The 13842-nt window shown below is 37.5% G+C and overlaps 2 protein-coding genes across 2 annotated transcripts in view; one reads left to right on the plus strand and one right to left on the minus strand.

The window, feature by feature from the left end:
* TLCD4 (TLC domain containing 4) overlaps positions 1-13842 on the plus strand; it is a 103222-nt gene that overhangs the window by 15010 nt on the left and 74370 nt on the right. The window lies entirely within an intron of this gene.
* On the minus strand, positions 12799-13230 carry LOC129520297 (phosphatidylinositol N-acetylglucosaminyltransferase subunit P-like). The gene has a single exon (XM_055341409.1). It carries the CDS (start codon positions 13198-13200, stop codon positions 12799-12801), a length of 402 nt encoding a protein of 133 aa, XP_055197384.1. The 5' UTR covers positions 13201-13230.

Here is a 13842-nt window from a genome sequence, read left to right on the forward strand (position 1 = left end):
AGTGGCAGACCAGTTTCCTGTCCTCACAGAACTTCAAACCAACAGCAGATTCAGGCAATTAAATCAGCAACCTCAACTCTTTGTGAGAATTTAGGGATTGGAAAATCTTCCTGGAAGAAGTTAGACTTAATGTGAAACTTGAACTTTAGATGAGTAGGAATCTACTAATAAGGGGAGTGGGGGGGAAGAGAACAAGATTCCAGGCCAAAGAGCAACATATGCGAATGCATAGAAAGAAGAGAGAACCAGGAACCTGGGGAATTTAAAGCAGTTCAATAGTGCTGAAAATTGAGTTTGAAGCCAAAAGCTGGAGAGGAGATAATGGTATAAAATTTAAGTTAGGGAATTTGGAATTTTATTCCGAGGTTAATGGGAAGACAATCACATGTTTATACAGAAGAGTGACATTTTGAAAGAGTATAATATTGGGAACAGAAGGAGCAGGACAGAAAGTCTACTACCTGATTTTGTAAAACAGTTCTATTGGAACACAGCCAAATCCATGCATTTACATATTGTCTGTGGCTGCTTCCAGGCCTTAAGTGCAGAGTGGCATAACTGACTCTCTGACCCTTTAAGAAAATGTCTGCTGGGGTGCCTGGGTGGCTCCTCAGTGAAGTGTCCCACTTTTGATTTCGCCTGAGGTCATGATCTTGGGGTCGTGGGATTGAGCCTCCGTTGGGGTCTGAGCTGAGTGTGGAGCCTGCTTGAGATTCTCTTCCTCTGCACCCCCCCCCCAGCTTGTGTTATCATAAATAAATAAATAAATAAATAATAATAAGTACAGTTTTAAAGAGAGCAAGAGGAAGAAAACGTTTGCTGGTCCCAGGGAGATGGTTGCAGTAACTGAGTAAGACAACAGTGACCACCTTTGAGGAAGGCAGTAGGAATGTTGGAAAGGCAGACCAGTGGAATTGGTGCCAAATTATCAATGACTGAAGAAATCATGACCCAGATATCAGCTGAGATCATCTGTTTTGCTTTTTAACTAGTTAAGTTGGTTCAAGCCCCAATTATACAACTTTTAAATAAAGGTACCTGCTGATAAGTTTTGCCAATTTCCCAGATGTCTATGATTTTAACATTACCTTGGGCCCTGCTCCTACTGATGGGTTCAGTTATGCCCTGTGTCATCGTTTTTGCGTGTGCTGTCTCCATGCTGTTCCTTTTGTCTTCAAGTGTGGCACTTGGCCCCATGATTTCTTCACTTACCCCTCCCCGCCAACCTACTCACAAGGCATATGTTTGTGGGGAGGCGTGGGGGCCTAGGGATTATAGAAGGCTTACTAAAGATTTGGAAGACATGAGGGAGTCAAAGAAATGCAAGTAAGAGCATTGTATATTTAAAAAAGTTTTAGGTGTTATATGAAGTTCCTATGTCTTCCATCTCTTTTCTCTTTCTCTTCTCTCTTCTAACTACTTCTTCCATTACCCCCAGGTGAATTTCTGAAGTAGAACATTTTGTCTCTTATGATCCTGTCTCCTGCTAACCTCATTCCTCAGTCATACTGCTCACAATGACTCATGAAGTTGTTTTCTTCTGAAAAGAATTCTACCAGCTATTGAGAAAATTGGTTTAACTTCACTATAGGAGCAAGATGTCTTAGAACCAGGGTACTGGGAACAGATTTGGATCAAACAGGTGTAATCTGACATGGCCAACTGGAGTAGCCAGGAAAGAAAGTAGTCCAAGGTGGGAGAGGAGGGCAGGTAACCAAGTAGGGAAACAAAGGTCATTTCCATGAGAGTAATGTAAATATCAGACCTTAGGGGAGGGTGAAGTTGTAAATAAGAGAGGAAGCCAGGTTGGGATAAGGAAATCAACCAAAATAATTCTATTGTAGACTGTTGACTCCTTGTGAAAAGAGACTGTATCTTAATTCTTGTTAGATATGTACCACTTAATACAATGTTAGACACACATGGTAGGGACACAAGAACTGTTTGATAAACTTCATGCCATTCCTGAAATCTTCTTTTTGTGTTCCTGGGACTTTGCTATTTAGAACAATCTACTCTGTCTGAACAGATCAATCTACTCCGACTGAACAAATCAAACAACTTTAGTAAAAGAGTATTTATTTAACATGTTCTTCCTTCAAAAAGACCTAAACTAGGTCTCAATGTATTTGCATCACAGCAAAAGTCACAATAAACAACTGTTAATATTACAACCACCATTTATCAAATGCCAATTAGATTGGAAGTACATTAGCAGGTACTTACCTACCTTCTTTCATTTAAACTTCGTGGTGGCCCTATTATTCATTTTACAGATGAGGAGACTCTGGCTCAAAGAGATTCTCTTTCCTGAGGTCATGATAAATGGCAGGCTGTTGGAGTTCAAAACTCTTGATATTAATAATACTGGTCTCAATAATACTAAATTCCAGTTGCCAAACCTTTGATCTCATTCTCTTGCTTAAAATCTGTGATAGTTTCATATCTTCCTGAGCAGAGTCTGCAATAGTTAGTATGGTGTAATTTCTCTCACACAGTCCCTTCCTACTTTAGTGATTTTATCTTTTTTTAAAAAAAAAAATTATTTATTTGAGAGAGATAGCAAGAGCAAGAGAGTACAAGCAGGGGAAGCAGCAGAGGGAGAGGGAGAGGGAGAAGCAGACTCCCCACTGAGCAGGGAGCCGCACTCAGGGCTCCAACCCAGGACCCTGAGATCATGATCTGAGCCAAAGGCAGATGCTTAACTGACTGAGCCACCCAGATGCCCCCAGTGGCTTTATCTTTGATTGCTGTTTCCATAAATGCATATTGAGTTCCAAACATTTCTGGTTCCTGCAGCCATGCTAACCTCCATGCTTCCAGGGTTTTGTCTGTTCTCCCTCTTTCTGAAATATTATTCCTTCCCATTTGCCTGACTGATAAAACCAGGGACAAAATTTCCATCAGTTTCTCTGGGAGAACTCATTCATCATCTTTCTAGGTTTTGATTCTTCTATTAGTAAATTGAAGTAATATTTCCTGCAGTTTGGGAAGAGGTTATTTGGGATGAATTGTGGCTTTGCCCCTCATTGGCTGTATCATCTTGGAAAGGTTACTTGATTTCTCTAAGCCTCAGGATTTTTTTCTCCATAAAATAAGATAATGATGGTTATTTAAAATAGTACCTGACACATAGTAAGTACTCAATTAGAGTGAGCTTGTATTGTATGGCTCTTGTGTGATTTAAATAAGGTTAACATACGTAATGATCTAGTACAATAATTGTTAGCACACTGTGCTTAGTGATTTCCTGTTCAACCTTCAAGATTCAGCTCAAGTTCCCCTTGATAATGCTTCTCTGTAAGCATCCTGTACACTCCACACATGGTTAGTCATGTTGTCAGTGGTGCTCACATACCTTTATTTTCACTTATTATATCCCATGTAATTATTGGCCTCGGTTCTCATTTCCTTGGCTAGCCTGGAATCCCTGATGACAAGGACTATTTTATTATCCACCCAACCTTAGCATGATTAGGTATTTTATGCACATTGGTTGATTGATTGAATGAACACATTCATTAGGAAACAAGAGAAGGTCTCAAGGAACTTCTGCCACTGGTACTAGTACCACTATGCAATGTTTGTCGAGTATTACGTGCTCATCTTGAGTGCCTGGTGCTCCTTAGCTCATTTAATTCTCACAAGAGCAATATTAGGTAAGCATTATTACCATTAAAATTTTTTTTAAGGGATCCCTGGGTGGCGCAGCGGTTTGGCGCCTGCCTTAGGCCGAGGGCGCGATCCTGGAGACCCGGGATCGAGTCCCACGTCGGGCTCCCGGTGCATGGAGCCTGCTTCTCCCTCTGCCTGTGTCTCTGCCTCTCTCTCCCTGTGTGACTATCATAAATAAATAAAAATTAAAAAATAAATAAATAAAAATGTTTTTAATTATGAAATCTTATTTTATAGGAAAAGTAAATGAAGTCAGAAAAGTAACATACTCAAAGTCATATGGCTAGGAAGAGGTATAGAAAAAAACTGTGTCAGTAGAAAACTCTGCATTGCCTAAAGGACATCTTCTAGGTCATCAGATTCTTGTCTTTCATTGTCTTTGAGCTATTGCACATCCTTTCAGATTATCTTTTGGTAGCCTTTCGTCATATTTGAGCCATTTTACAACCCTGTATGAATGTGTTTCAGATTCTCTTTTGAACAGGTTATGACACCTGTCTGGTTACCTCATTGAATGAGTTAAGTAAAATCTCTGACTTTTTTTTTTCCTTTTCTATCTGTATCAGAATTATGGTTCTATTAGCTTTTTCTGAGAATTATCTTTTAACAGAGACATAACTGGAATGCAACTCCGAGGCTTACCGACTTCAAGGCCCATTCTGCAACTCCAAGGTCTCCGGCTTTGTTGTGCACCGTAAGGGGGTGCTGGTTTTCAGATTGCAGCGTTCTTCAGATTGCAGTTCTACCTCCTGAAACTAGTTCTGTAGGGTTTTTTATTTTGCTTCTCTTTTTAAACTAGACTCCAGTTATTCTGTTTCAGGTAGTCTGAAAAACACTGCTTTGAACAACTTTTTTAGTAGAAGAACTAAAATACTTGTACAAAGCAAAATTGTAAACTAAGTTTCAAAGAAGGAGAGAAGAGGAAGAGAGAAATTCTGTCTGGAGGAATCTGTAAGTTTTATGGAGAAAGTGACATTCAGTTTGGGTCTTAAAATTAGGAATGCTTTTGACAGAGAAAGAGGAGAAAGTAAGACTTTTTTTTTTAGAGGTCTTTATTTATTTGAGAGAGAGTAGGAGTGGGGTGAAAGGCAGAGGGAGCATATGCCTCGCTGAGCAGGGAGCCTGTTGCGAGGTTCCATCTCTGTACTCCAGGATCATGACCTGAGCCGAAGGCAGCCGCTTAACTGACTGAGCCTCCCAAGTGTCCCAAGGAAAGACAATCTCTGTTTTGGAAGAGGCATGAACAAAAGCAAGGAGTCAGGAAAATGCACAGCATGTTTTGGGAATGGCTAGTGGCTGGATTGGGCTAGACTGAGTAAAGAATGTGAGAGGGAGAATATGAACCATGAGATTGGAAAGGTAGCTTTTAGCCAGAATGGAGGACCTCCATGCCATTCATTTATTTGATAGGCAATAAAGAGTAATAGAAAGCTTTGACTGAAAGCGAAAGAATAAGAAGATAATCAACAGCAAGTTAGAAGAATCCTGAAGAAGCATGAGGTTGGAGAGATAGAGGCAATCTTTGAATGCCAAGAAAAGGAAAGATGTGAGATTACAAGGATTTGAATCTTTTCCCTAACTTATGAATATTTATTCAGGGTCTATTGTGTGTGAAACATGTGGTAGTAAGCATTAGGAGAACATGGGAAGAGAAGTTATTGTCCTGGTATACAAAAGCTTGAAGAAAGAAAATGTCAGAAAGATGTCAGAGATTCTCTGGGAAGGTATATAGGCCTAAAATTGGAGAGTGAAAGAGGAAGGGTAGAGAAGGTAAATATATGGAAGATCTTTAGCAAGTAGAATTGAGAGAATTTGGTGTCTACTTGGATGCAGAGGACTAAGCAGTGGGGAGAATTTAGGAACATTGAGGTTTCTTGGATTTGGTGATTAGAGGCACAAATTACTCCATAAACTGAGAAAAGTGAGAAAAAAGTATGGAGAGGAGAAAGGGGATAATTTTACTGCATTTGTAGAACCTGGAACACCTGGTATGATATTGGGATTAAAAATCTGGAGCTCAAGAAAGGAAGTGTAAGACAGGTATCGTGTAAGTTGAGCTGATATTAGATACATGCCAATGATTGGAGAATAGAGAGGACAGAGATAAGTCAAGGCTGAGATAGGGTCCATATTGGGTGAGGCTATTGCCTTGAGTGGGTAGAAATGAACTGAGCAAAGTCAACTGCAGACTTTAGACCTCAGAATTAAGCAGAAAAGCCCATGTGTTATTGGGTGCAAGGACTCATCAACTTGGAGATGAAGAAGTCAAGGTCTAGGAGAATGCAAGAGCTTATTGAGAAAGGAGAGCAAAGGAGGGGAATCAAGTTGAAGAATGTTTCCTAGGGCTTATTTTAGGGACAGGGTTGCCTTTGGAAGTGCTACTTTAGGCAAGCAGTGAAACTCCAAGGAGTTTAAGCAAGAGAAGATAGTCCTTCGATTCCCATGTAGGGAAGAGAGAGAACACAGAACTGGTGGGAAGCCATTCAACTCCCCAGGAACTCCTTAATTGTATATAAATTGGGGGAAAAACCATGAACTTCTCAGAGATAATTTTTTCTCTGGAAACTAGTGGAAGGGCTGAGTTCTGGGTTCAGGGTGATGAAGTGATGACAGGGATGTCAGTGAGTTAACGCTTTGTAATTTTATATTGACATCCAAATTCAAAGAATGATTAGTTTCTCTTGTTGTAATGGTCATTACACACTAAAGAAGGGCAGATCTACCAAAACGACAACAACAAAAACCCAAAAACCAAAAACCACATCTACATTGTTTAGGAGACAAGTGGTTTTGAACTTTAGCTCTATTTGTCCCCTCTGCCTTTCAAATTAATATAGCAAATATTGAATGTAAACAGTTAGTGTTTTTAACTGTTGGTTATAGTTACTTATTTCTCAAGAATTTCTTGTATAACGAGCAATCAGAATCTACTCAATTGTTTTTTTTTTAATTTTTATTTATTTATGATAGTCACAGAGAGAGAGAGAGAGAGAGAGAGAGAGGCGCAGAGACATAGGCAGAGGGAGAAGCAGGCTCCATGCACGGGGAGCCCAATGTGGGATTCGATCCTGGGTCTCCAGGATCGCGCCCCGGGCCAAAGGCAGGCGCCAAACCGCTGCGCCACCCAGGGATCCCTACTCAATTGTTTTAAAAATCTCCCGTGATGCTCTTAAATGTGCAGTCTTTGTTGAAAGAATTGATAATTTGGATTAAGACAGTGAATCGAAGTTAAATTCCTTTCACTTCTACCTTGATATATCGGGTGGGGGGACTACTTTCCCTTTCTGTACTAGCAGAATATGTGTGCATAAAATTGTGTTAAAAGCCAAGTCCTGATCATTTTTAAAATGCCACCTGGTCCAGGACTCCCTTTGCAAACCAGAGGTCAGTTCCCCTGTTGGAGCTTTTAAAAGGAAAGGCGATTTAAAGTTCTTTAAATCACTTGATTGCCTTTTATTACCTGTGGGTAATCGCTCAGGATAAAAAATGAGGGGAAATATGTCATTCTTTTGCTCTTTTCCTTTGTAGATATAGATTATCAGTTCAGACTCTCCCTGAGCTGTAGAGCTTTGAATTCCTGTAAGAATTCCTTGGCAAGCTGAGAAGAGTAGGGGAAGACATGTGAGGAGAGAATACATGCAGAGCACTTAACCTTTGCAGGGAGCAGTGTAAGGTGCAAAGATGCATGAGACAGAAACTTTGTCTTTAGGCAACGTAAAATCCAGGTAACTTTAGTGATTGAACCCCCAGAACACAGCTGTGAGACTCTCCGTTGTGCTCTGGACTCTGATGGAACATATGCTGCCTTTCCCTTTGGTGATGGGCTTTGATAGTGAAGTGCTGTCCAGAACTCTGCTGGACTTCGGATGAATATGTAGTCATATTTATTTCTAAATATGAAAAATATTATTTTCTTACTCATGATAGCAATAAAGATAAATTAGAAGTTGTAGGAGTAAGGCTGGAGCATAGGAGACCAGTTTGGTGATGGTTGCTCTGATTCAGACCATGAATGCTTCTTTTGTGGGGCAGGAAGGGAGTCAGAGGTGACACAGTTGTTTGTGGGTCATGTAGCCTTGCAGAGAGATTGAGAGCCTCTCCAAGTAGTAGTGTGTCTGCAAACTGGTTATGGCCAAAGGTCCAAATTCTGAAGACTTCAGCTCACAACTAAATATTTAGGAGAAAAGCAAGTTTCCTATTCACATCAAACGATAATTTTTGTGCTAAAAAATTTTGGCCATTTCATTTCAGTTTGGTATACATATTATTTTTGTGAAATACTTGATTTATATTTTAGGAGAAGAATTCAGTGATTAAGTTCAATATCCTGATGGTCTTTTCATTATTGATATTATAGTTTCTGATACGTTATGTATAATTAGTACTAATAGTTAACATTTTCCTTACCCCACAATCCATTTCTTCCTACTTTTTGGTTATTAAACATTATGTTAGCATTTTGGGATACCCACATGTGAAACATATTTGACAAAGTTTGAAGACATTTAATTGTAACAGTCGTTCAAACATTATTTTTTACCTTTTATTTTCTACCAATGAGAATTTTAAAATCTGCGACAAGAACCATACCTTTCCTTGTGGAAAATACATTCTCATAAGATGATTTCTTTTTATTAAAACTAGACTGCCTTCTTTTTAAAATTAAAAAAAATTCTTAGTATATTGCAAAGTATAACAAAAGTATTTTGAAAAGAGATGGTAATTTTTCAAGACTTCCTTGTTGGAGGGCAAAAATGTGTGTGTGTGTTTTTCTTTTTACCAAAATGCAAAGAATACAGACCTCAGGATTAAGTGGGAGATCTGAATGCAGCATATATATTTTCTTGATCCTTTAACTTTGTATATAGAGAGTGTCTAAAAGTAGGAACTTAAGTTAGTGATGAACATCATTTAGATGTACAGGAGTGGGTTGATTATAGTAATACTATACTGAATGAACAAGCGTCATAATGACATTAAGAGATCAATTTGATTGGGACATGGAAGAGAAATATATATTTTAAAAATACTGTCATGAAAATTTCTCTTGTTTTTTTTCTTTTTAGTTATATTTAAAAAAAAAAAAAGGATAGATCATATAAATGGTGCATGTGGACATATGACCAGCAAAGTAGTAGATTTACAGCACTACAGAAATTTGGAGTTGAGTATGTTTATCAGAGGATGGGTGGGGCAAGAGATGTTTTTTACTAAGGAATATTTCTAAATTCAAAAATTGCATTTTGCTATAAGGTCTATGAAAATGACATGACTAATTCAACTATCAACTTTATTTTTTTAAAAAATCATTTATTCATAGCAATAGAGGGAATTATATTCTGATTTTTATCATATGATACATGGGTTTTTCATGTTTTGAAACATTAAGCATAAACTCTAATATGTCTATAAGCAATAATACTTTACTGTTTGGGATCTAGAACTTAAAAAAGATACAGCTTCATAAATTTCCAAAAACAATGATAGATAGTGCCAGTCTGAAGAAAATGTAGTAAAAAGTAAATGCTCCAAAGGCAGAGTAATGTGAAAATAGAGTTACAATCTATTTCTGGGTTGGTTAATCTTAATTAGCATATTCTATATGAATGAGGGCCATTTATAATGTGTATAGGTCATTTTTATGTTTCTTTTTCTGTCACTTGTTTGTTAATGCCCATTATCTTTCACTTGAGTGACTGGTCTTTCTTTCCTCACATTCTAGGAGCTTGTTATTTATTAAGGAGATTAGCCTTTTACCTGTGACTTGAGCACCACATCTTTTTTATTGGTTTGTTTGTTTTAAAGATTTTATTTATTTATTCATGGGAGACACAGAGAGAGAGAGAGAGAGAGAGAGAGAGAGGTAGAGACACAGGCAGAGGGAGAAGCAGGCTCCCTGCAGGGAGCCCAACATAGGACTTGATCCTGGGTCTCCAGGATCACGCCTTGGGCCAAAGGCAGGCGCTAAGCCGCTGAGCCACCCAGGGATCCCCTCCTGGTTTGTAATTTGTGTTTTGACTCTGTGTCTGTTATTATTATTATTTTTTACCTCATAGTGTTTTTTTTAATTCTTAATTAGATTTATTAATATTTTGTGGCTTCTAGATTTTGAATCATAGTTAGATTTTTCCATTCCAAAATAAGAAGAGAATTCACCCATATTTTCTTTTTTTTAATTTTTATTTATTTTTTTTTCATATTTTCTTGTAATATATTTGAGTGTTCATACTTTAAATATTTGCCCCATTTGGAATTTATCTCATACAATATGAGATAGAGATTTAACTTAATTTTTTCCAGATGATACACATTTATTAAAAAGTCCCATCTTATCTCACTGATTTGAGATGCCACTTATTTGGGTCTATTTCTGGGTTTTCTAATCAATTCCATTAGTCTATTCCTATAGTAATCCCAGGGTGTTTCATTATTGAGGTTCTATAATTTTATTTTTTAAAAATATATAGAAAGCTATTTTTCCTTTTTGAAAGAGTTTTTCTGGCTATTTTTGTTTGTTTACTTTTTTCATACAAGCTTTAGAATCAGCTTGCCCTATTCCAGAAAATAGCCTCTTGGTATTTTCATTGAGATTGCAATAAATTTAAAAATTAAAATTTAAAAATTAAAAGGGAAAATTGATATACATTGACTTTTCCAATCTCAAAACATAGTCCATCTTTTCATTTATTCAGGTCTACTTTTGGATCCTGCAAGAACGTTTTAAAGTTTTCTTCATATAAGCTTTTCATATTCCTTATAAAATTTATTCCTAGGCCTTTTACATTTTTTGCTTCAATTGTAAATGGAATCTTTTCTTTTATTTGTTAAGAGGATATTGTGTATGTACAACACATGTATATACATATGTATTTATATATACATATATGTATATATATGCATAAATGTCACAGATTTTTATAAATTAATTTTGTATCCAGCTTCCATACTTAATTTTCTGTTGTTTATTTTCTCAGTTGATTTTCTTGGGTTTCCTAAGTATATAATCATATAATCCACAAATAATGACAACTGTATAATCTTTTTTCCCCAGCAGTTTTTTTACTTTCTCTCCTTCATTAGTTCCCTTGACTGCTACTGCAAGTATCACTGTATTAGCAGTGGGAGAGTGGGTATCCCCTTGTTCCTTTCTTGACCTGAACAAGAACCCTCCAGTGTTTCCCCATTCAATCTAAACTAGCTTTGAATCTTAGAATTAATTGCTAGTCAGACATTAATTACTACTTTGCTCTACCTGGAAAACTGGCAATTTGGCCCACAATAAGGTCCATGAATGTTTAGCAGTAAAGGTTTGGTAAAATACATCATGGTGCATCCATTGAATGGAATAGTCTGAGCAATTACAAAATAATGTGTATATTTTAGTCCTTTTTGTTGTTTAAAAAAATCAGAGTATATACATGTATGCTTGGAAAACTCTGGGAGGATATTCAACAAACTGATCTTAAAGTTATGAATATATTATTGCAGCATTATTTACAATACCCAAAATATGGAAGCAACCTAAGTGTCCATTGATAAATGAATAAAGAAGATGTGGAATATTACTTAGTCATAAAAAAGAATGAGATTTTTGCCATCTATGACAACATGGATGGACCTAGAGGGCATTATGCTTAGTGAAATAATTCAGACAGGGAAAGACAAATACCATATGATTTCACTTATATGTGAAACCTAAAAAACCAACTAAACAAACAAAGCAAACCAGATCCATCAACACAGAGACCAAACTGATGGTTGCCAGAGGTGAGGCAAAATACGTGAAGGGGAATGGGAGATACAAGTTTCCGGTTATGGAGTAAATAAGTCATGGTAATGAAAAGTACGACATAGGAAATATCATCAATGATATTGTAATAGTGTTGTATGGTGACAGATGGTAACTACACTTATGAAGGGCATAGCATAATGTATAAAGTTGTTGAGTTACTATGTTGTACATCTGAAACTAATGTAACATTGTGTGTCAACTATGCTTCAAGAAAAAAGAAAAAAGAAAGAAATAAATAAGATTATAGAACAAAAAATGTTATGAACATAAACTACTGATTGGTAATATCGATTTCAGTATCTGTAAAAGTTTTTAAAAATTCATGAAAACATTTTGGCACAATTAAAAAAACAAGTTAGAAATTAAGAAAAATAGATTCATGTTTTTCCTTTTCTCTCTGTTCTGGATCTCTTTCTGCTATTTTAATTTTATTTTGTTTATCCTTATTCCTTGCAAAGTGGTACTCGTAGTGTACATAGTGATGATAGTGTAGAAAGGAGTTTACAAGATAGAATCCACAAGGAAAAAGAAAAGAGAAAAGTCTACAGTAGATCAGACTTTTCAATAAATTATGGAAACCAGAAGTTGGCTGATGGAGATAACTGACTTGACAGAGTGGAACAGGGGCTAATCAAAAGTGCTTTGAGGAGCCTTGGCACTTACCGGGGAAGGCAGGAGTGAGGTGCAAGCCTGAAGGAGAGTTGCCTGAAAGTTGTTTATAAGGCTCTTGGACACCACTGGGTCCCTTCTTGCCTCTCATACAGCATTGTGCATTCATGCATGTCATACTGACCATACTACCACTAACACAATCCCTCTGTGAAATATGAAGTTTCTTTTCTGGAGAATGGTGTTTATCTTTTGATGGAGAGTTCCTGTAATAGAAGGGCTGATCAGAGACTGGGAAAGAAAGATTTTTTTTATGGTAATGCAGTATTTTATTTATTCTGTCCATTAATAACTAGTATTTGGGAACATTTATAAGATTAATGGAATTTAAGAGAAGTTCAGCTTTTTTATATTTCGATATCAGTTGCTAATAAGAGATAAAGTATTATGTTCAAGATTATTACATCAAGGGATCCCTGGGTGGCGCAGCGGTTTGGCGCCTGCCTTTGGCCCAGGGCGCGATCCTGGAGACCCGGGATCGAATCCCACGTCGGGCTCCCGGTGCATGGAGCCTGCTTCTCCCTCTGCCTGTGTCTCTGCCTCTCTCTCCCTCTCTCTGTGTATCTTATGAATAAATAAAATATTTAAAAAAAAAAAAAAAAAAAAAAAGATTATTACATCAAAAACTTACAATAAGTGTTTGGTATTAGTCTACATACAATTTAGTTTTTGGCATAAAGTTCTTTGGCTGCAAGAAATAACATGTGGCTCACTTCACTAATAGGATTACCCCTTAATACTGGGATGGCCTCTTGATATTTATTCTGCCGTTGATTTTTAGCATAGTTACCTATGATTATATGAATGGAGTTAAGTGGAGAGGTACTCATCATTCTTATTCCAAATAAGAGTACATAACCGATTACTATAGTAATGAGGAGGTAGATGGGCAATGCAACCGCCCAATATTTTTGAGGCCAGTAGGTTAAGCCTAAGGAGTTTAGCCAAGGTTCAGGAATAAAAGCCCACACAAGATATAGTATGAAGCCAAATTGGGAGCTTAAGAAAAGAACAAAGCCATAAATAGCTCTTTCTGGCAATGGCGATGGTGAGTTTTCCACCATTTTCCCTGTGGCTTTAGACAATCTGTGAGAAAGAAACAGTTATCATCAGTGATCACACCCCTTTGTCACTGGTCTGTTGTAGCCTCATCACTTTGCTATGGGCACTGCCTCTGCATTTTTTTCCCCTAGCCTAAACCACTGCATGCTGCCATCCTGTGCCAAAAAGGATGTTTGAAATAGAAACTTCAGTAGAAGGTTGGAAGATAAAGATAAGTAATTCTCCTGGTCCAGGATTTCTGAATCTTGGTGTGACTGACATTTGGGATTGGAAATTCCTAAATGTGGGAAGGCTGTGCAGCCTCCCTGGCCTCTACTCACTAGGTGTCCATGCATGCCTCATTTCCCTGTGATGACAACCAAAAGCATCAGCAGACATTGCCAAATGGCTAGGGGGAGGCGGGGGGGGGGGGAGAATCAACACCTCCCATCCTTGCCCCAATTGAGAACCTCTGCCTTAGACAATAGATAATAGAAAAGATGGGGTGCTTGGGTGGCTTAGTTGGTTAAGCATCTGACTCTTGATATCAGCTCAGGTCTTTTTTTTTTTTTAAGATTTTATTTATTTATTCATGAGCGACACATACACACACAGAGGCAGAGACACAGGCAGAGGGAGAAGCAGGCTCCATGCAGGGAGCCTGA

The sequence above is a fragment of the Nyctereutes procyonoides genome, unplaced genomic scaffold, assembly GCF_905146905.1.
Source record: "Nyctereutes procyonoides isolate TBG_1078 unplaced genomic scaffold, NYPRO_anot_genome, whole genome shotgun sequence".
Lineage (NCBI taxonomy): Eukaryota > Metazoa > Chordata > Mammalia > Carnivora > Canidae > Nyctereutes > Nyctereutes procyonoides.

Bases quoted from the DNA above. Each gene is read 5' to 3' on its own strand.
- LOC129520297 (XM_055341409.1), bottom strand. From the start codon at position 13,200: ATGGTGGAAAACTCACCATCGCCATTGCCAGAAAGAGCTATTTATGGC.